General features: G+C 34.1%; 2 protein-coding genes and 1 long non-coding RNA gene across 3 annotated transcripts; 2 read left to right on the top strand and 1 right to left on the bottom strand.

Annotated features, from left to right (window-relative positions):
• Nucleotides 1–1137: 1137 nt before the first annotated feature.
• Nucleotides 1138–5258, top strand: LOC122290011 (uncharacterized protein At5g41620-like). Its single transcript, XM_043097517.1, has 3 exons — nucleotides 1138–1828; nucleotides 2738–2863; nucleotides 3454–5258. Exons 1-3 carry the CDS (start codon nucleotides 1433–1435, stop codon nucleotides 4969–4971), a joined length of 2040 nt encoding a protein of 679 aa, XP_042953451.1. The 5' UTR covers nucleotides 1138–1432; the 3' UTR covers nucleotides 4972–5258.
• A 960-nt stretch (nucleotides 5259–6218) lies between these two features.
• On the top strand, nucleotides 6219–8147 carry LOC122289170. The gene is made up of 3 exons (XM_043096131.1): nucleotides 6219–6613; nucleotides 7564–7696; nucleotides 7793–8147. Exons 1-3 carry the CDS (start codon nucleotides 6450–6452, stop codon nucleotides 7847–7849), a joined length of 354 nt encoding a protein of 117 aa, XP_042952065.1. The 5' UTR covers nucleotides 6219–6449; the 3' UTR covers nucleotides 7850–8147.
• A 6560-nt stretch (nucleotides 8148–14707) lies between these two features.
• Nucleotides 14708–16703, bottom strand: LOC122289015. The gene is made up of 2 exons (XR_006236073.1): nucleotides 15476–16703; nucleotides 14708–15358 (listed from the first exon to the last, which is right to left on the bottom strand). It is a non-coding gene; the product is annotated as an uncharacterized LOC122289015 (long non-coding RNA).
• Between the last annotated feature and the right edge of the window lie 3367 nt (nucleotides 16704–20070).

The following is a 20070-nucleotide window of genomic DNA, read 5'->3' as shown; positions in this document are numbered from 1 at the left end:
TATATATAATTTATTATTAATATATCATAATATTATATAAGTATTATATTATTTAATGTATAACTATAATATATAGTATTAATATATATTAATATATTAATATATTATAAGAGTTATGATATAAACTATAATATATGTATAAATTTATGATAGAATTAGTATAGTTAATTTAATATGTTAGTATTAAATCACTATAACTACGTAGAGTATTATTTAATATAATATTACTAATTTATCATTAATATATAGTATATTAGTAATACTATTAGTATAGCATTGACTATTTTTTTGTATTTTATTTTATGCATAGTATATTCGTTGTTATTTTCTATTAATTATATTTTAAAAAAATTATATAAAATTTACTCTTTTTTTTATCAGTTATTAATATGTTAAAAATTAAATTTAAATCAAAAATAAAACTGATAAAATAAATTTGGTAAGAAATTGTAACTAGGACTGGTTTTTTTTTTTTTTTTTTTTTTTTTAATGCAAAGCAACTAGGCTATGTCGGTAGAAGTGGTGGTTGATCTATTGACAGTGGGGTAGTTGTACGGATGCGTGTGTTTTTATTTTGAGAGATCTACACTTGTCGAAAAGTGGTTACCGAATGGGTACGAAAAGGCTAAGTCATTTTTTTATTATTTTTTATTTTATTTACATATTTTTTAATCATTTTAAATATTTTTAAAAAATAATAAAATTTATAAATTGTTAAAAAATATTTTCTTAATCATTAAATAAAATTAAAAAAATAAAAACACAATTTGGTAAAAGTTTTCGGTAGAAAACTTATGTAGGAATAGTATTTCTCTTTTATTTTATGTTCATCTAAAATGTATAAGTAACTTTGGTTACAAATCTCGTACATTTTTTTAAATATAATTTAATTTTTTTATAAAAATTTATATATAATTTATCTATTTAAAACTTTCACAAATAAAGACACATGTATACGGATGGCGTTTTGTTGTGCAAGACAGGGACCCGACGGAAGAGTATGTGATCCAACGGCTTACAAAGTTCATGTTGTTGAGCTCAACTTCATCAACACGGCACGGAAAGTTATGGCAGACTGCGACACTATTACGGCGATCAGAGGGCTATTTACCACGTGGTTTCTTATGTTGTTTGGTGCTAAATAAATCGTACTTTTCTTCTTCTTCTTCTTTTTTCCTTAAAAGATATTTTGGCCATGGAGATCAATTCTCATGATCATCCTATTTCGTAACTTTCGTTCATGGATATCAAGACTTAACAAGAGAAGAGGAAGAGGAGGAGGAAGAGAAAAGTCGATACATGCTGTAACTAAAATACAAGAAGGGAAAAAAAAATCACAGCCATCTTTCCCAAAGCCCTTCATAAAAGGGTAAAAAAGAATGAGAGAGAAGAAACCATTTCAAGCTTAGAAAAAGGAAGAAAATAGAAAAGAATGGAAAGGGGAGAGAAAAGTGGGGAAGGGGAAGCAGAAAAAAAGGAAAATTTGGGAGAAAAGTTGAGGAGAGGGGTAGTATTGCTAGAGAAAAAAGGGGGCCCAGGTACTCCAGTGCTCTCTTGGAGACATTGGGCTCCGCCTCCCCATGACACCATCATTAATGACTACCCTCTTAACCCTCCTTCTGCTAGAAAGCTCGCCGCGGCTTTCTTGGAGTTCCATCACCTTTATTTTCCAGTATCTAAAATGCATCGTAGTGTCAGTAACGGTGCTGCTGGTTCTGACTCCAGATTGCGCCGCCACCACCACCACAACTATAATAAGCAGAGCAGGGACAAGGGTCTGGACCTATCCCACTTTTTGGCTGACAATTCTCCAGGTTCTCCTGATCAGGTATTGGTTTGTTCCTAGATTTGAGGTTTGTGATTTTGGTCCTGGTCCTGATTAATTGAATGTATGGTGGAGTTTCTGGATATGTCCAAAGTTCCATGATTCTGGTTGCTTGGAATTAACCTTCAATTATTTTTTCCCTAACACCTACTTTCGTACTCGGGGCAAGTCATATGTAAAATGAATGAGCCTTTTATTGTGTGTTTATCTTTCTCTTTATGGTTTTAATTTTTGGGGCCTTTCTTCTGTATGTTTTTGGATCTTTGATGGCTCTTAGAGTTGTATTACGCAACATTACTTTTAAAATGTCTCGTGTTATTAAACCAGTCAATTAGCTTGTTCAAGGCTTGGCTCTGCTCTTTCTCTGATAGATTAGTTTGTTCATCCAAGTTGGCAGGAAAATGTTACGATTTTGCTGAGGGAAGTTTTTTTTTCCCTACCCTTTTCGGGTTATTCTGGGTTTAGATAGAATTGTAATATAGATTTAAGTGATTGTAATCCCTGTTCTGTTAGGCCACTGGTAAAGGTTGTCTGATGTTTGTACTTCGTATTGGTCAACTATAACCGTTTTACATCTTCTGTTCTGTTGTTGATTTTCTACTTAATGGAAAAGTGCTACATAGTTCTTCAACCCTGATTATGCAACCTTGCCTCTCAGCTTGACTAATTAACTAATAATATCCATGCTGTTTATTATACATTAGATGGGGGTTTTTTAAAATTGATCAGTTAAGTGGCGTTTATTTTGATTGAATCCATCCGTACCCCTGTGAATTCTCAAGTATATCCAGTCAACTCTGCATATTATGGAGGTTGCTATACTTCCGTGTTTCAGGCATCCCTATAGAGGATGGACCTCACAAGCACAAGTTATCTTTTTGTAACTGATTGACATCTGATTACCCATGCCAGCCAGGCAGCGCAAGCAGTTTGAGGAGGCATGTTGCTGCATCACTCATGCAACATCATCGAGCCATTGAAAGGAATAATCATGCCTTGCAGCCTGTATCTCCCGCAAGTTATGGTAGTTCCATGGAGGTAAATAACCACGATCTTTTTGACAATTTTCAACTTAATGCTCTTTCTTCTTTTATTTTGTTATGGTTTGAATACTGGTTTTGTTGGGCACAATACCATTAAGCATGCTGAATAAGGCAGAGTGACTATGATGTGTCCAAAACAGACTGAAAGGCATGGCCCAGATTCACAAATTTGTACCTTTGAATACCATGTGAAAAACTATGGAACCATGCATTTTCCTTGAGATATCAAGAACATGAACGTCCTTATTGTTCATCACTGGAAGCAGAAAATATATTCTAGGGAAGCAATTGACCCTGCCTATAGCCCTTGGGCAGTGGATAAAGTGAATAGACTTATACTAATACACAAAAGTATGTAGGTGTTTCTAAATTGTATTGCATATATCAGTTTGCTGTGCCCACATAAAGTTAGCACTGAAGACGTTTACACTGTTTACAATGGGTGCAGCATATGTTCTCTCATCAACCTTCAGTCTTAGTATCATCACCTTTTTTCCTTCAGTATTACATCATATCTTAACCTTCCTCAATCAGTTCTCTCTCCACCACACTTTTTGCGTAGGTTCACATGCTTTTCTCTTGTAGGTGGGACCTTACAACCCTGCAGTCACTCCTACCAGTTCTTTGGATTTCAGGGGAAGAGTTGGTGAATCACATTACAATCTTAAAACATCTACAGAACTGCTCAAAGTATTAAATCGAATCTGGAGTTTGGAAGAACAGCATGTGTCCAATATGTCATTCATAAAAGCATTGAAAATGGAGCTGGACCAATCCCGTATCAAAATTAAAGAGTTGATGCGAGATAGGCAAACTGGTAGGTATGAGATGGATGACTTGATGAGGCAAATTGCAGAAGATAAACTAGTTAGGAAGAGTAAGGAACAGGATCGAATCCATGTTGCAGTTCAATCCGTAAGAGATGAGCTAGAAGATGAGAGGAAGTTAAGGAAAAGATCAGAGAGCCTACATAGAAAGTTAGCTCGGGAGCTATCTGAGGTAAAATCTTCTTTTTCTAATGCTCTTAAAGAGCTAGAAAGGGAGAGAAAATCTAGGATGTTGATGGAACACCTCTGTGATGAATTTGCTAGGGAAATTAAAGACTATGAACAAGAGGTGCATGCTTTAAAACAGAAATCTGACCAGGATTGGGCTGGAAGGGCTGACCGAGATCGTCTGATTCTCCATCTATCTGAATCATGGCTTGATGAACGTATGCAGATGCAGCACCAAGAAGTTCAACATGGTGTTGCTGAAAAGAATTCAATAGTGGAAAAGTTGAACTTTGAAATAGAAACCTTTCTTCAATCTAAACGCCTGGATAATAAGAGTATGGAAAATCTGTTGCCAAGGGTTCGCCGCAAGTCACTTGAGTCTGTCCCTTTGAATGGGGCTCTGAGTGCACCTCAGGACATGGGTGATGAAGGAGATTCTTTAGAAAGCGATTCGCATTGTTTTGAGCTGAACAAACCTAGAAACAATGACTTAAAATCACATGAGTATGAAGTTATAGATGGTCATATTGATGAAGCAGTGAAATTACATGAATTGAAGAAAAAAAACTTCTCTCATGAACGGGTAAAAAGTTGTACTCCACCCAGCTTGCGAGTTAAGTTTGAAGAACAGATGGATCGGGCTATGTCATGTGCAGGAAATAAGAAGTCCCAGGTAGGGGATACAGTAGAGTGTAAAAATACAGAAGGGAAGCCAATTGACACAAGCATATCCCAAAAGTCCGAACGTTACGAAGCCACCGAAGACAGCTGTTACCAAAATAGGAATAAACATGATGAAATCCATGTGATGAATTCAAATTACACAGTTGATAACCTATTACAAAGTCAACTCTCATTGTCAGATGTTGGGAACTTAAATCCTGACAGTAATTATGGTGAGGCTTCCTGCAGTAACTCTGGATGGAGGAATCAGGCTAGTCCTGTACGACAATGGATGGAAAAACTCACATCTCCAGATCATGATGCATCCGCATCTTCTTCAATATTGCCTCAACGCTTGAAGGAGAATACTTTGAAAGCAAAGCTTCTTGAAGCAAGGTCAAAGGGTCCACGCTCTCGTTTAAAAGCTTTCAAACGTTTCTCATAGGTTTCCATAATTTAGTTGCTGGCATAAAGTTTTAAAGACTCTAAAAGCTTCCTATCTAGGCCAATGGCATTGGATGGTTCTGCCTTGCTGGTCGGGAATTTGCAGTTTGCGAATAGGCTGCAGTACTTTTTCTGATTTTGAATCTCCCTTTGTTTTTTTAAATGATCATGGTTCCATCTTATCTTTTGTCATTTTGTAATTCAATATGCATATGTGTAACTTTACTACAGACATGGATAAGTTCGGAGCCATTGCAATTTTGAGTAAATACTTTCAGCCTTTATGCATATTCATCCCAGGTAGTCATCACCAATATCTGTCTGTCCCACGTTTGCACAAGCATAACTTTATATGGAAAGTCTTTTTCATGGGTGCATTTGGTGGAAGCGATCTCCAAATTATGCAAATGCTTTCTAATTATTTTCGGTTTCTTGTTTAATATTCTGGATCGTGGACTAGATGCATAACTAGTTGTTGTATACAAAACCTTTGCGCAGCAAGTCTCCACTGAAACGTTATTAAGCAGGTCTAGTAGCATTTTAGTGCTTTTCTATGATCTGGTTCATCAGATAAAAGCCTCAGAAGCTAAAGGCAGACTGGTATTGTTTGTAGCCCAAAAAGGGAAGTTTTTGGTTTTGGATTTAGGAGTGTAGTCTCCCTCCTTGACGACATATTTGGTCAGTGTTTATGCAATAGGATAATGTGTACATTCTGAGAGTAACAAGCTTGTGGGTTGTAAAAGTACCGCCCGGTTGCCTTTCTTAAGGTGTCGCGACTCACAGTGGCAATCGCAAATGAATTCCTCCATGTGACTTGATAATTAATATCCAGATGGGCCATTGCTCATTCCTTCTGCCACCATCACAAATGCTAATGTTGCGACTGTTCTCAATGGTGCCTATGGAAGATGGAATTTTGTGTATATAATATATTTTTAAGTAATGATAAACAAACAATCCTTTTATCAATCATATATTAAAGATAATAATACTTTTATATTTATTTTTATAAAGCTGTCTTTAATTTACGTAACTAATCACATAAATAGAATGTGTAAGAAGTAAGCAAAAATTATTGCACATAAAATTTACATAAAATTTTTGATAACATGTTAAGAAAATATTTTACAAAATAAACAAGACATACTTTATTTAGACCAGAAAAATCCATCTTTTTCAATAAGGGGATTTTGGTAGGTATAAAAAAAAATAATAATAAATAAATATTAGTAATTGTGTTGATGCGCCATTTTTGAAGGATCAAAAGCTAAGCCCATTCAACTCGAACCAATAAAACTCGAGCAGGTCGTTTGCATTTAGAGGCTACATCGAGCAGACGACGTTCCTTTATATCCCAAAACAATGGCACGCCGTTTCCATGGTGGTCGGCCCATTTACTAGGTATAGAGCATTCGGATAATTGGGTTGACCTTTGTGACTCTGTGACTGTGTGCGCGCGCGTGCGAGAGAGAGAGGGAGATGGCGGCGGTGTCGTTTAGATGGTTGCTCCAGCTGCACAAGGACGTGCCCAAAGCGGCTCGGTTCTACTCGGAGGGATTGGACTTCACCGTCAACGTTTGCACTCTCCGTTGGGCCGAACTCCAATCCGGCCCTCTCAAACTCGGCCTCATGCAATCCCCCAGGTAATACAATACTCACATTACTTCCTTTGTACCCAATGCGTTGATTGTGCTTGACGAATTGCCCACAAAAGACTAGGTACCGGATTATAACTTCTTTTTACTTCAGTTTGGTGAGTAAGGGGTAGGCTGGAGCGTTTTATCCATCGATTTGCTTTTGTACTCTGGTTATCACTGCACTTGTTTTCATCTGGAATGTAATGCAACACACACATTTAATGGAACTTGTTTGCTGCGTTTTAAACCCGCATGCTGAAATCAGTGTATCCGCATTTTCCTTGAAGAGTTGCACGTTATATTGAAAAATATTCCCTCCACGTAGTAGCCAATACGTAGGACACACGATTACTTTGCAATGTTTTGTTAGGTATGTTGTAATAGGAAATTTTTGCTTCTTGTGAATATACTGCTTTAATGATTGTGTTAATCTAATCATGGATATGAAGTTTATTCTCCTTGTGTGTGTGGAAAATAGAGGGGAGGGGGAATGCAAATGGCTACTTGAAATTGATTCAGTTTGGGCGGTATACTTCTCGACCCATTAACTTATAAATGAGTTTTACCTGGGCTCTCGTATTTTCAAAAACTCCTCTGGGTACTTGAAATTCATACAGTTTGGCTACAATGATAATCTTTTTAAAAATTCTTCTGGTGATGTAATATGGTGTTTAACCATGTTGCCTGCCACCTTTATATACAAAACTAATGTGTCAACTTTCAAAGCAATCTGAATGTCCATAGCCTGCAATCCATACGTTCTGTATAACTTTGGTCATGCTTCTGGTTTTTCTTTATTTATTCACAATGAGGTACAAAATAGTCTTGGCCTCTTTTCTGGTTTCACAAGTTCTTTAAGTTATAGTTGATACAAGGAGTGGGAAATACTACTTCACAAGATTCTAACTTCAATAGAAACGCTGTTGAACATTTCAGCTGCTAATCCATTTTCACAGTGACCATGTCCCACAGAACGGATACTCTTCACTTCTATCATTCACAGTGACTGACATTAACAGTACAGTGACAAAATTGATGGCATTAGGAGCTGAATTAGATGGTCCCATCAAATATGAAATCCATGGAAAGGTAATGTCCTTAATCTCTATTGATATCTTCTGCTTAATTTTGAAGTCTAATATTATCCAGTATCTTATAAGGTCTTGTGTATCTGCTTGGGATCAGGTTGCATCCATGAGATGTATTGATGGCCACATGCTAGGCCTTCATGAACCGGCTTAAGGGGCTGAAGAAATGGCTTCCTCCAATTCTAGCAAATAAAGCCGCTAAGAGCTTTATTGTGGCATCTTGAACTCTTTTGTTGACATAGTGAAAGGCAAGAGGTGTTTCACCTTTCTTTGGATTTCCTTCAAAAATCGATGATGTTTGTTCATTCAAATTTATTACAGCCGTACATAGTTTGTAAAGTGACTTGGACATGAGCATATGGTATTTTAATTATCCAAGATCTCCCATAAGAATGCTTTTCTTGATCTCTTTTTTGGGAGGATTGAGTAAAACAAATCTTCGTTTCTTGATCTTTTTGTTAGCAGGGCTGCTCTGTTTTGCCTGTTTATGGAATTCTCATCTCGTACGTTTATGCATAACCCATTTTTCATTTATCAATCTAGTTGATTAATTTGATCCGTCTTAATTCATTGTCCAATTCTATGTAATGAAACAGCGTCTGGCATATAAAATGCCATGCCACCATTCCAAATGAGCAAGAAGGTTCGTTCACTTCATAAGAGAAGGAAAAAATTACTGGATTTCTTAGGTTGATTCCAGAAGAACGATCTCTGAAGTGGTGAACAGATAGTTGGGTTGGTCGGTGTGGAGGCATGGCGCTTCTGCCTTCTCTGATGTGGCCTCTTATTACATTTACCGACCATTCTACGTCATTGATGTAGCATATTTAAAAGAGAAATGTTACGGGGTAAAAAGAGATCACGTTAAATTAAATTCACAAATTGACATAGTTTTATATAATATGTTAGATATATTTTTTAATAAAAATAATTTTACAATTTAATATATCGCATCAAATCACATCAGTTTGTAGGTTTATTTTTACGAGATTTATTTGTGACTAAAATATTTATCCATTATAAATGGCTTCATAGGTAGAATACTTTAATGAAAAGTCACTTAAAACATGACACGTCAGTTGAAATGACTGATGATCGATCTCAAAAATAAGAAAAATTTTACTCATTATCCTCACATACTACATATTAATTTTTTTTTTCCATTACTAAATGTATAGTGTATAGATAATGAATAAAAGAATTCAATTAGTTTTGAAATAATAAAACCAAAAAAATTTAAAAAAAATTAAAAGAAAAAAAGGAAAAAAAAAATGTAGTTTGTGGGGATGACTCAAAGTACTGTGCATGGGGCGTCTCTTTTATTTTTAATTTTTATTATTTTACTAACCAAAATATTTACTCGTGACCTTAAATATTTTACTGATCAAATATTAGTGGAATTATTTTATTCTTAAGTATGTAAAGCACACGAGTAGTGCTATTTAAAGTCTTTTATATCACATCATCTATATTACATGATTTGATTTGTAAAATTTAAAATTATTTTAAAGTTATGTTTAGATGTCAAACCCATATAAACATATTTTAAACTAATTATCGATGAGACTCACTATTTTATAAACTTTACATAAAAGGGTAAACATATCTCAATCTACTTCATACATTTAAACACATAATTCAACATACTTCATTTTTTCAAACACATCTCATTGAGACTCACAAAATATTACTATTCACAAATGATCAATTCAAATAATTTGAGATCATATCAGCACCCATATCAGCCTTAATTTTTATTAGTTTACTAACCTAAATATTTACTCATGATCTTAAATATTTCACTAAGGACTGATCAAATACTAATGTGGTTAAAAGCTTAAAATTTTAAAATAATTATTAACATTTACATGCTAGAATACTTTAAGAATATAGTGAAAGGTCTTAGGGAGCACCCCTTTTAAAAATCATTAATAAATGTGAAATCATCACTTCTCTTAAAAGCTTAATATAATAGTAAGAGATAAATTTAATTATTTGTATTTATCTTAACACTTCCTATCAAGTGTGGGTCAAACTCATCCTCAATAAATAGGTCCAACACGTGAAATATTTAATTAAATAAAAAAAAATATAGAGTCAGTTCAAACTCAGGATCTTTTCTCTGATATTATATGAAATCACCGCTTGTCAAAAATTATAAAATTTAAAAAGAAAAGTCAAAAGTGGAAAAAATAAGACAAAAATTCAAAATAAAAAAAAAATGGTATTTTTTGTTGATAATTGACTATGAGGCTATGGTTGTGAAATATGGTGTTAAGTATCATTTTCTTGTAAAGAATAATATTAATAAGCTTTGGTACTCATCATCTCACATACTACGCATCACACTTATTTTTATTTTATTTTTAGTTTTATTCTTACTAAATTAATTAAGTTCTTCTACTCATCATCTCTATATGTACCACATACTTGTTAAGGAAAAAATATTAAAAGATAAAAAATTATGTGTGATGTATAGTGCATGGTGTTGAAAAATAAATCGCACATTACCTGTAGACAAGATCTTCGACATGTTTATAAGATTGGAGCAAATATCTCTCTTTGAACCGATTTTATGAGATGAGTTAGACTTACAAATTTTTTCATTGTATCAAAACCTGTCACAGGATGAATGAAGGTCTACACTACTTATTCTGTGACAGGGACTAGAAAAAATACTGACCTGCACGTGAAGGGGGTGTTAAATAATAAATTTCACATTGCCTGTAGATAAAGTCTTGAGCATGCTTATAAGATTGGAGCAAACCTCTCTTTTTGAATCGGTTTTATTGGATAAGTTAGTCTTATGAATTTCTTTACAAGGATGATGAGTAAAATTTTTCTTTAGCTTATTCTGTTTAGCATATTTTGGTACTTAATGTAATCGTGCATGAATCATTCGATATATATATATATATATATATATACATATAAATCTTTTTTGTAGTTAGAGTATTTTCCATCTAATTAGCCGGGATTCTGGCCAGCTTTCTATGGGCGCAAAGTACAGCTAGAACTTGGAAATAGTTTGGCAGGAACCCCCAACTTTAGCCGAAGACATTGAACCAACTTTCCCAGCAGCTTCAGATTTTCTTTCTTGTTACTCCTCGCACTTTAGGGAACAGTACTGCATTGGATAGAGGGTTTAAATAGTTTGGCAAGGACCCACTTTCGACAAAAACAGTCAATCTCTGCCTGCCGAAAAAAAGAAAAAAAATTCCAAAGCATTATATTGATCGAACATCATTCCTTGGCGTTTTTGACAAAAATTGCGTGGAAATATATATTTTTGCATTTTGTGAAAATGGTTATAATTGATTTTGCGAAAATCATTGGCCATCCCAGTAAATACATCTGTTTATAATTCTTTCTATCCTTAAATGAAGTTTCCTGGAAAACGCTCAGATATATGTTAAAGAGAAGGATTTTCCTGGAAGTTAGATCACTTGATTAGACGAGTAGATCAAGTTTTAGGAAAAGGGGAATGATAAAAATAAGTGAAAATGGAATGTGAAGGAGAATTCTATTATTTTTAGATAAATACTATGTATAGTGAGAGTGCCTATTTTTTAGACCAATTAAAATAAAGAAGTATTATTCTAATCAAAGTAATATGAATCAACATCATCCCTCAAACTCTAGAAGATGGAACCAATTTAAGTTTGGAAACAATATTACGAAGTCGATCGACTGGATAGATGAGATTTTGTAAAGATGTTAGCAAGCGGGTCTTAGTGGAGATGGAGCAAAAAAGTAAGATACCTTGCCGAAGATGATGCCTAACAAAATGACGTACAATCATTCTCGATATATTTGTATTATATCGAAAATCAAATGTATGCCATCAACCTTTTTTTCCTACAATATTATCATATTTAAATTTCTAAAGTTGGATGAGGGTACTTACAAATTTCCTTCCCTTAATATAGGGTAAATTAAGCAGATTTCAGGCGACCTTTATCATTGTAGCAATCATGCAGGCCTGCTGCATGGAGACATGCACCCACCTATTTTGAGTAAAGCATTAGGTTATAAAACAGATTGAAGACACAGTGTACGTGCCTTATCTTACAAGTTTCAGATTATATGACGAGTGTAGGACCTTTCCCGAGCCATTCAAACAAGGGAATTTCCCCAATTTAAGGGTCAAGTACAATCTTTTGTATAACAACTTTTTGCATGCATGGCTGTCAAGTGACATGAAATAGGGATGAAAAATGTGTAGATTGCAGTTTTCTATTTGTATTTTTTAATCATTATATTATTTATAATTTAATATTATCCTATATTATGTATTGATGATCTTGGCCGGTAATGTGATTGAAAAATTTTATTTTCAATTTCGTGTATAGACTATATTTAGTAAAATACTTACATAACATAATTTGATTTAAAAAATAAATTTTAAAATTTGAATTATACTGATCAAATTTTATCATTTAAATAATAGAAATGATATACTCTATACACTAGTTTGAGAATAGAATATCTCAATACGATTAGGATTACGAGTCAATTGATTCTAATACTACGTACCTTCTAACAATTTTTTCCATTTTTGTGAACTTATATCTCAGAAGAAACTCCGACAAGTTTCATATTCCTGCAAAAGTATAATGCTTAAAAAAGCCGAGCTTTTGGAAGTAAAAGAAGAGTTATATGTAGAATATTACAATAATATAAAGATACGATTCCTTTAGCTAACCCACAAGCAATGATCGTATCTTTGAATTTTTATTTTTGGCCTAAAGCAATCTGTATCTTGAAGATCATAAGATCTTGGTAAATGTTATTTCCAAATTAAAAAATATGTTGCTTTTGTACTAGTCTCTCACGTGCTTGCTTTTACCAAACTGATCTTTGTTTCCTCTCGAGTCAAGTAGTATTACTTACACAGAAGAAAACCATGAGATCGGTTTGCTACAGATCATGATAGAGATGCAGAAGCAACACTTCTTTCGTCTCTTTGAAGCATTAATCATTAAAGGGAAAAAAGAGAAAGAAATGAATCTACCTTTAATTTTAAGACGGCAAATATTAATATGATTTGATATGATATATGAGATTGTAAAATTTATTATAAAATAAATATAATAAATTACATAGAATAAAATTAATTTATGATTTTACTTTTATATTAATTCCTCTTGCAAGCAGCACCCATCTTTTAGCATAGATGCACATAGAGCATTCTTAATAAATTATCCAAATTTAAAGGATACTTTTGATGAATTTAACTTTGACTATTTCATTCACATAAATAACTTATATAACAATAAAATAATATAAGATTAATTTGACTTTAACTATTCACATCAAATCTCTATATTGAATTATCTATTTATTCATTATATAGTAATAAGTAATCAATACTTAAAAAATATTTAACTTTTTTTAATTATTTATTTATTTTATTTCATCATATTTTACTATTTTATTTATTAGTAATCACATTCTAATTAAATTAGTATTCATGAATAATATGAAATAATAAAATAAACATTTGCTCTTTAAAGAGTAACAAGTAAATTTGATTTTATTTTTACATACACTTTTGCTCAAAATCAATTAATTTGAGTTTGCATATTCTATTACAAGTAGTTTTTCAATTCTAATAGTTAAATGAGATTTTATTTTTACATTTAGATAATCTATTAACAATGCTTTTATGGATGTTGCTCATTTTTCTTATAAAAGTTGTAGGTTATCAAACCAGTAATTATTTGTGGTTTTTGTTTTCTACCAAAGAAGACATGACTGATCATCATTAATTGTAGTGCATGATGTTGCCCTTTTCTTGGATATTGCAGAGTCTGTCCTTTGCACTTCTTTATTAGCAACAAACCCTAGTTAAGTTCAGTAGATTATCAGCTGCCACAGATTTTTCAGGTGGAAATAGGAACGCAGTTGGAGTAAAATATAGTTTTTGAGCTGAATCTACAATCATGATCAACAACAATCGTCCGCCCATTTTCTTCTCCAAATAGCCAATTTTGTTTGATATGTAAAGAGGATGCTGGACAAGACATGCATTTCGATTTAGAAGATACTCCAATTTAATCACACTAAACCTTTTCCAAATGGGTCGGAACATCCAGGCCCCAGAGAATAAAGGAGATATGAAACTTTACGACAAGGGGTGATTTTAATAACACCCTGCACAGCTCCTTAAAAGATTGTCAAATCCCAGCTTTGAGAACCAAAATATATTGAATCCCAATTCGAACCACTTGTGTACTTACACGTTGAGAATTCACCATTTCATCAAGGCTAGCTCTTATAAAACAATAATGACGAAAAACTATAGCACTTGTGTTTGTCAAAGGTGGTGCAATGATCAAATCATGCAAAGAGAAAAAAGCCGTTGGATTTCGAAAAAGTGGGATACAGATCATGATCTGGAAAAAGCTCGTATCCAAAATTAGAATAGCGTTTATGGGCTTAGAGAGGTAAAAAATTAAGGATCGAGCATTCCTAGTAACATCTGAAGGTCGGGATTTTTTTCCCTTCAGAGATTCGTTTGGAAAAGGAAGAACCGAGAACGGCAGGTCTGGCACATGTACAGCCGAAGAACAGTGAATTGAGAAGAATCCAAACTTTTGGTAAATTTACCTGGTAATAACCCACCTGAAAAAAATACTTGCCTCTTTTCCTCTCACGCGAAAGTGATCATGTTCTAGGGTTTCATCGATGTGGTAATGGAATGGTTGTAGAAGGCCACGTATATTAATCCCACCACCTACTAATTATTACTTGTCTGGGGACATTATTCTCGACATGATAACTTCGAATACATAGTAGAAATTGATGGCCGGCCAAGGGCTAAACTAAAAACATCGATAAAAACTGAGTCACTTTCTGAAATTCTCATTCGGGATTAATCGATTTAGAGGAGCAGCTTGTTGCTGGATACTGAAGCTCAAGAGTCGATTATACTTGGGCAGATTCAGCTTTGTCGTGGTTCGTTTTGTGTTTTCTTTTTTACTGTTTTTATTTATCATTCTAACACAAGTTTTCAATAAAAATCGAGAACATTTTCACAACTTTATTAACAAATTAAATCGTCTGCCAAATAATTTTTGTGAAGCTCGAGCCCATAAATTTGAATCATAACTTAGCCCCTGCCTAGATCAAAGGCTCAGAGGTACGTGAAGGAAAAAATATAAAGGAAGGAAGAAAATTATTACGAGTGAAGCTCGAATAAACTAAAAAGCACACAAGGTTTGCCCTACAATGGGGTTGGTCGATGCTTGTTGTTCGGCTCACTCCATGAAAGAAGGAGTCAAAAACTCTTTGCTAGCTCTCGCGAGAGAGAGAGAGAGAGAGAGAGAGAGAGAGGGTGTCTGTGTGTGGTCATTCCCACCTACGTTTTCTCAAGTTCTTGCATCTGAACAGGATCGCAGTCATATAAACAAAAAGAAGGCCCTCTTCCTAAACTCAAGAGTTTACTCCTTTCCTACACTAAAAAAAAAGTAAAGAAAATTCCATCTTACCACCCGTCTTGTATATTCCGCTTAAGAAAATGATCCTTCACCCGTCTTTCATACAGATGGAAAAACTGAGGCCCACAATTCATGCCACACCAAAGAAACCTTACATTCATGACCTGTAAAGCTCAAGCTCAGGGGAGAAGTCGACGTCCAAGAATCCTCTATTCTTCCACCTACAGATCGGTACAATCAAACCGAAAACATGGACAAAAAAAAAAAGAAAATAAAGAAAGAGAGCAGTAGACTCCTGCTAAAATGAAATAACACGAGGACATTCCGGTAATTGCAACCTCTGGGAGACATGTCTGGGAACTTGTTGCAGGAAGAGAGCAAGACCCAAGACGCTATTGTCGTATATTGCGAGCATCTATGTCATGCTCAGGCGCCTCTTGGGTGACACAGGCTTGAATGTACGCTTGACAAAACCCTAAATCTTTACTGTCGACACGAGTGAAAAGCAAGTTAGTTCATCCCTCATTGAACGAGTTTCGAGGATGTTTTTAATATTAATTAAAGTTTGCATACCTTAACCCTAGTTGAGACAATTTTTAAAGGAAACGAACAGACATGGAAAAGACAAGGCATCTGTTGATGCACAAAAGCGAGAAGGCTTTCTCTACATGCCTACTCTTACCGACTTTCCAGGGTAAAGATCTCTTTCTAGTTCACCACAAGAGATGAAACACCACTAAAACTTAATTAACGATAATCTTAGAGGACTGAGAGACTTACCAAATTTTAAATTAACATGTTCAACATCAAGTCAAACAGGTAGTAATAATTAAGTAACTTACCTCTGCATCACTATAAGAGTGCTTGGCGTCTGGAAAGGGAAAAGCAATCGGTGAACGATATTTATCTTTAGCAATTCAAGCAAACCACTTTATTCAAACATGGACTTAATTAAGAAATAAAATGAGTACTAACAAAGAAAGATTTTAGATCAAGAGAAGAGATTTAAGTAACATAACAAGAAAGGGAGCTCCCTTCAGTCCAAGTACAGGAAGCTAAAGATCCAATTTGTCTCCCGGTTCATTCACTCATTTACTGGGTATCTCCTTTTAACACAGCATGTGGATGAATGAGTCGGCAGCTAATTGAATCCTGCAGCCACCCATGAGTGGACTGAAGAGGGCTCCCTTCACCGTCAATCATTGAGAAGAAAGCAACAAAAGTAAACGAAAATGAACTGATCTTCACATGTATGCAAGACCGATGCACAGATCAAACTGTTTTCTCGTAAACAAGTGAAGATTGCCCATGTTCCATGATATCCTAACCTAGCCAACACATAGCTAGAAAATCCACACACAAACACACAGACACACAGCGAGCGCGCAAATAGAGGTGAAGAAAGCGACTGCTCAAAGGAAGAACGGATCTCGGAAGGTTCGTGGAGGGTGGACTAGGCCGAGAGCTTGATCTGCTCTCATCCGCCGAACAAAACCAGCGGCTAATGGATTCATCATGAGCGGAGAGTGACTTATATATAAGCTAAAAGTAAAAAAAAATAATAATAATAATAATAATAAGAGGCTTTGATCAGACAATAATGTTTTAAAATATTAGGGAAAAAACAAAGATAAAAGGAAGTTATTCATATTCTTCTTTGCTTTCACATTTGTCGTGCATGTACATACAACACTACAGTACTCCTACCAATCGCTTGCAATATGCAGAGCCCATCAATTCCTTTGCATATGCCCTAATTTTTGTTTAGCTTATTATAATAAGCTTAAGAATGCTATAATTAAGTCATTGTGTTTTATTAACTAGCCATTGATATGCTGCTAAATATTGAATGATCTTGACCATTGGCAGATATATAAATGCACTCAGCTGGGTGGCCATTTACTCACTAAAGAGGATTTCAAAGAATACGACTATTCTTTCTCGCAATTTTAAAGGGCATTTTGATCTTCTTTCTTTAGTCCTACTATATTGAGTACTCTATCTAAGTAGGGTAGCCCCGTTCACTCTCCTTCATGTTTAGTGGCAAATTGGGGATATTATTAGCTGTATAGTAGGATTGAAAGTGCTTTTTCAAGCATATAAATTTATTTTATACAGAAAAGTTTTCATGCAAAAAACACCTTTGCATCCTAATATATATAGCTTAGCTTCAACATCAGATGCTGTTTGTTGACTAACAAAGAAAGTTGGTGTTTGGAAACGAAACTCATGCTAAACTAATAATATTTAACAACCAACATTGAAAAATTGCTGAATGAAACCCTAGAGATCCCTGTGAAAACCTATTCCTAGGGTTTCTGTTTGTGGTGAGAAACGCTACGTATACGGTGGAAGGTACAGAAAACGATTTAACATGGTGGATAGGTACAGACCTTCTTTGACAACGTCTAGCCAGTAGCCTTTTTGTGGCCTTGCGATTTTATATGTTTCCAAGATTGTCCAGCAACTTGGAACAATTCATGGTCTTTGTTTTCTTAATTTAGAGAAGAAAATCTTTTGTGATTAAGATAATATATATTAATATGATCAGAACACGTGTTAAGTTCTTAGTCACATAATAATTTATATTGTCACCTTTCTTTTAATATAAGCAATTCTTTAAAGTCACATTTATATGCACTGAAACCGGTCAAAGACGGTCCTGCAATTTGTGCTAGCTAGAGCATACCCCCCCTCCGTTCGGCACTTGTCCTGTCCAAGTCAAAACCAACCATACATCTATATATGCAGACATAAACGACAAGTCAATCGGGAATCAAATATTGAATTATAAAGTTTGCACAATGCGAAGTGCAAGCTTGTGACAATTATGTGCAGTTGGTAATTGGAGCAAATTGCTTAGGGACATTGTCTAGTGAAAAACTCGCCTAGGCTTTAACAAAAATTGTAAAATAGGATATCCCTTTAACAGCCAAAACTGCCCAATAAGATACTTTTTTTTTTTTTTCATTTCCTGAGCTAGATAGGTCTCCAGTTTATTAATGATGAAGGTTTCCTTCGTGAAATAGAATTTTAGGGAGAGAAATTAGAGAGACCTTTTTTTTTATCCTCCGGCCTTTCTATCATTGCTTCTTTCTCCTGCTACTTCCTAAGCTTAGGAATAGGAGGTTTTTATTTTAATTCTCTCTCTTGTTGGGTTTATAGAATCTGATTTATTTTTATGACACTCTAATTTATTATAATTTTTTGTGAAATTTCGTTGAGGCTTGGGTCATAGTTAGAGTGTAGGTTTGGGTCGGCTTGAAGTTCGAGTGAATTATAGGTAAAGAGTTCCTCGATACTTGCCTTACATGTTGCTTGAGCGAACATCAATAGACAAGATAGCTCAAGCAAATAACTTAATAATTGAGAAAAATTAAAACGTATGTCATGCATGTAACATTATATATGTTTATTACGAATAGTACAAATATTCTAAATAGTTTATTCTGCCCTACATTGTATTTTGTCATTCTTTAAGAAAATAAAATTTTCTACAAGTTGCTGAGTCATTTAAATTTTTATGTGACATGATTGATTTCTGTTTTATTTTACTTTTTATGCCTTCGTTTCACACAACATCTCTCTCTCACTAGCACATCCTCACTGCCATCTTCAGACTTCATTCAACTTGTAGATCTATTACTTCTGTGATAACTTGGCAGACTCAAGAAATGATTCTATAGAATCAAAACTCCTGAGACCTTCAGCGGGACATATTTCAACCCAAAAGCTTCCCTAATTTAAGCAAGGATTTAATATAACATATCATGTTGGGGTTGTTTATACTTAGGAGTAGGGACTATATATTTATTTTTATTCAAATTTTCATTAATTCATCATCAGAAAATAGTCTTTTCAAATAATATTAATATGTCGCAGAAAGCTTACACTCAAAAGTTAAATAATTAGGGAGGGTGGCGCTAGGAAACAGACAGAGGGATAGGGGGAGGGGAGGGGTGGGGGAACCCACGAAAGAGCCAATAGGAGTATGATAGACAATGAGAAAGTTTGTATATTTTATCTCATCAGATTCTCAATCACTTACTGAAATCAGAGTCTTATCAATGCAAAAGGCTGCCTATATGAACTCAACGAGAAAATGGGTACCCCTCGTCCGTTCACTATTCTCTCGTTTCCGTTTCATTTCCATTTGTCCAATCACCACTTTTTTCTCATCTGTCATTCCATCCCTCTTACAATATCTGCAATAACTTGTGTCTTTTTAAATTATTGAAGCTCCATCGATTCTGAGAATTATTTTACTCTGTGTTTTGGATTATATCTTTCCACGAAAAGGTTAAAAAAAAAAAAAAAAACTCATCATATTATCTTGTCATGGATTTTAAATTCTGCTGTGTCCATCATTTTGTTCTTTTACTTTCTCAGTACGTAGCTCGAAAAAGTTTCAATGAGGTTGTTGAATACATATGTGCCAGCGGCTCCTACGATATGTCCTTCCCTTAGAAAGGAAAAGTAGACGTTCCAGGTAGCTTTGCCAGTCAAGGAAGAAAAATAAATAAATAAATAAATCTTTAGTTGTAGCTTAATAATTCCTAATTAAAAATGTTATCAAGCAAGTCCCTTTCCTGTTTAATAAAATATTTTAACCTTATCTAATCAATCCTTTTTTAAAGATATTAATGAAATTAAAAATTTTCTATATAGTTATTTTTATATATTTTTTATATATTTTATTAATGTGATAGACTGCGTTACTTTTTTATTATAAAATAATTATTTTGTCTAAATATCAGTAAAATTCATAAAAAGTATTAAAAAATAATTGTATGTAATAGAACTTGAATAAAATATTGGTAATACAAGAATGTGCAACTTACATAACCCAGAAAATTTTCACTAAAATTCTGAGTACTTGATTAATTTGCACTGGTTCTTATTTCAACTAATTGTCCTGATAAGATCATCCAAA

The sequence above is a fragment of the Carya illinoinensis genome, chromosome 12, assembly GCF_018687715.1.
Source record: "Carya illinoinensis cultivar Pawnee chromosome 12, C.illinoinensisPawnee_v1, whole genome shotgun sequence".
Lineage (NCBI taxonomy): Eukaryota > Viridiplantae > Streptophyta > Magnoliopsida > Fagales > Juglandaceae > Carya > Carya illinoinensis.
This window is presented reverse-complemented; position numbering and strand designations above follow the sequence as displayed.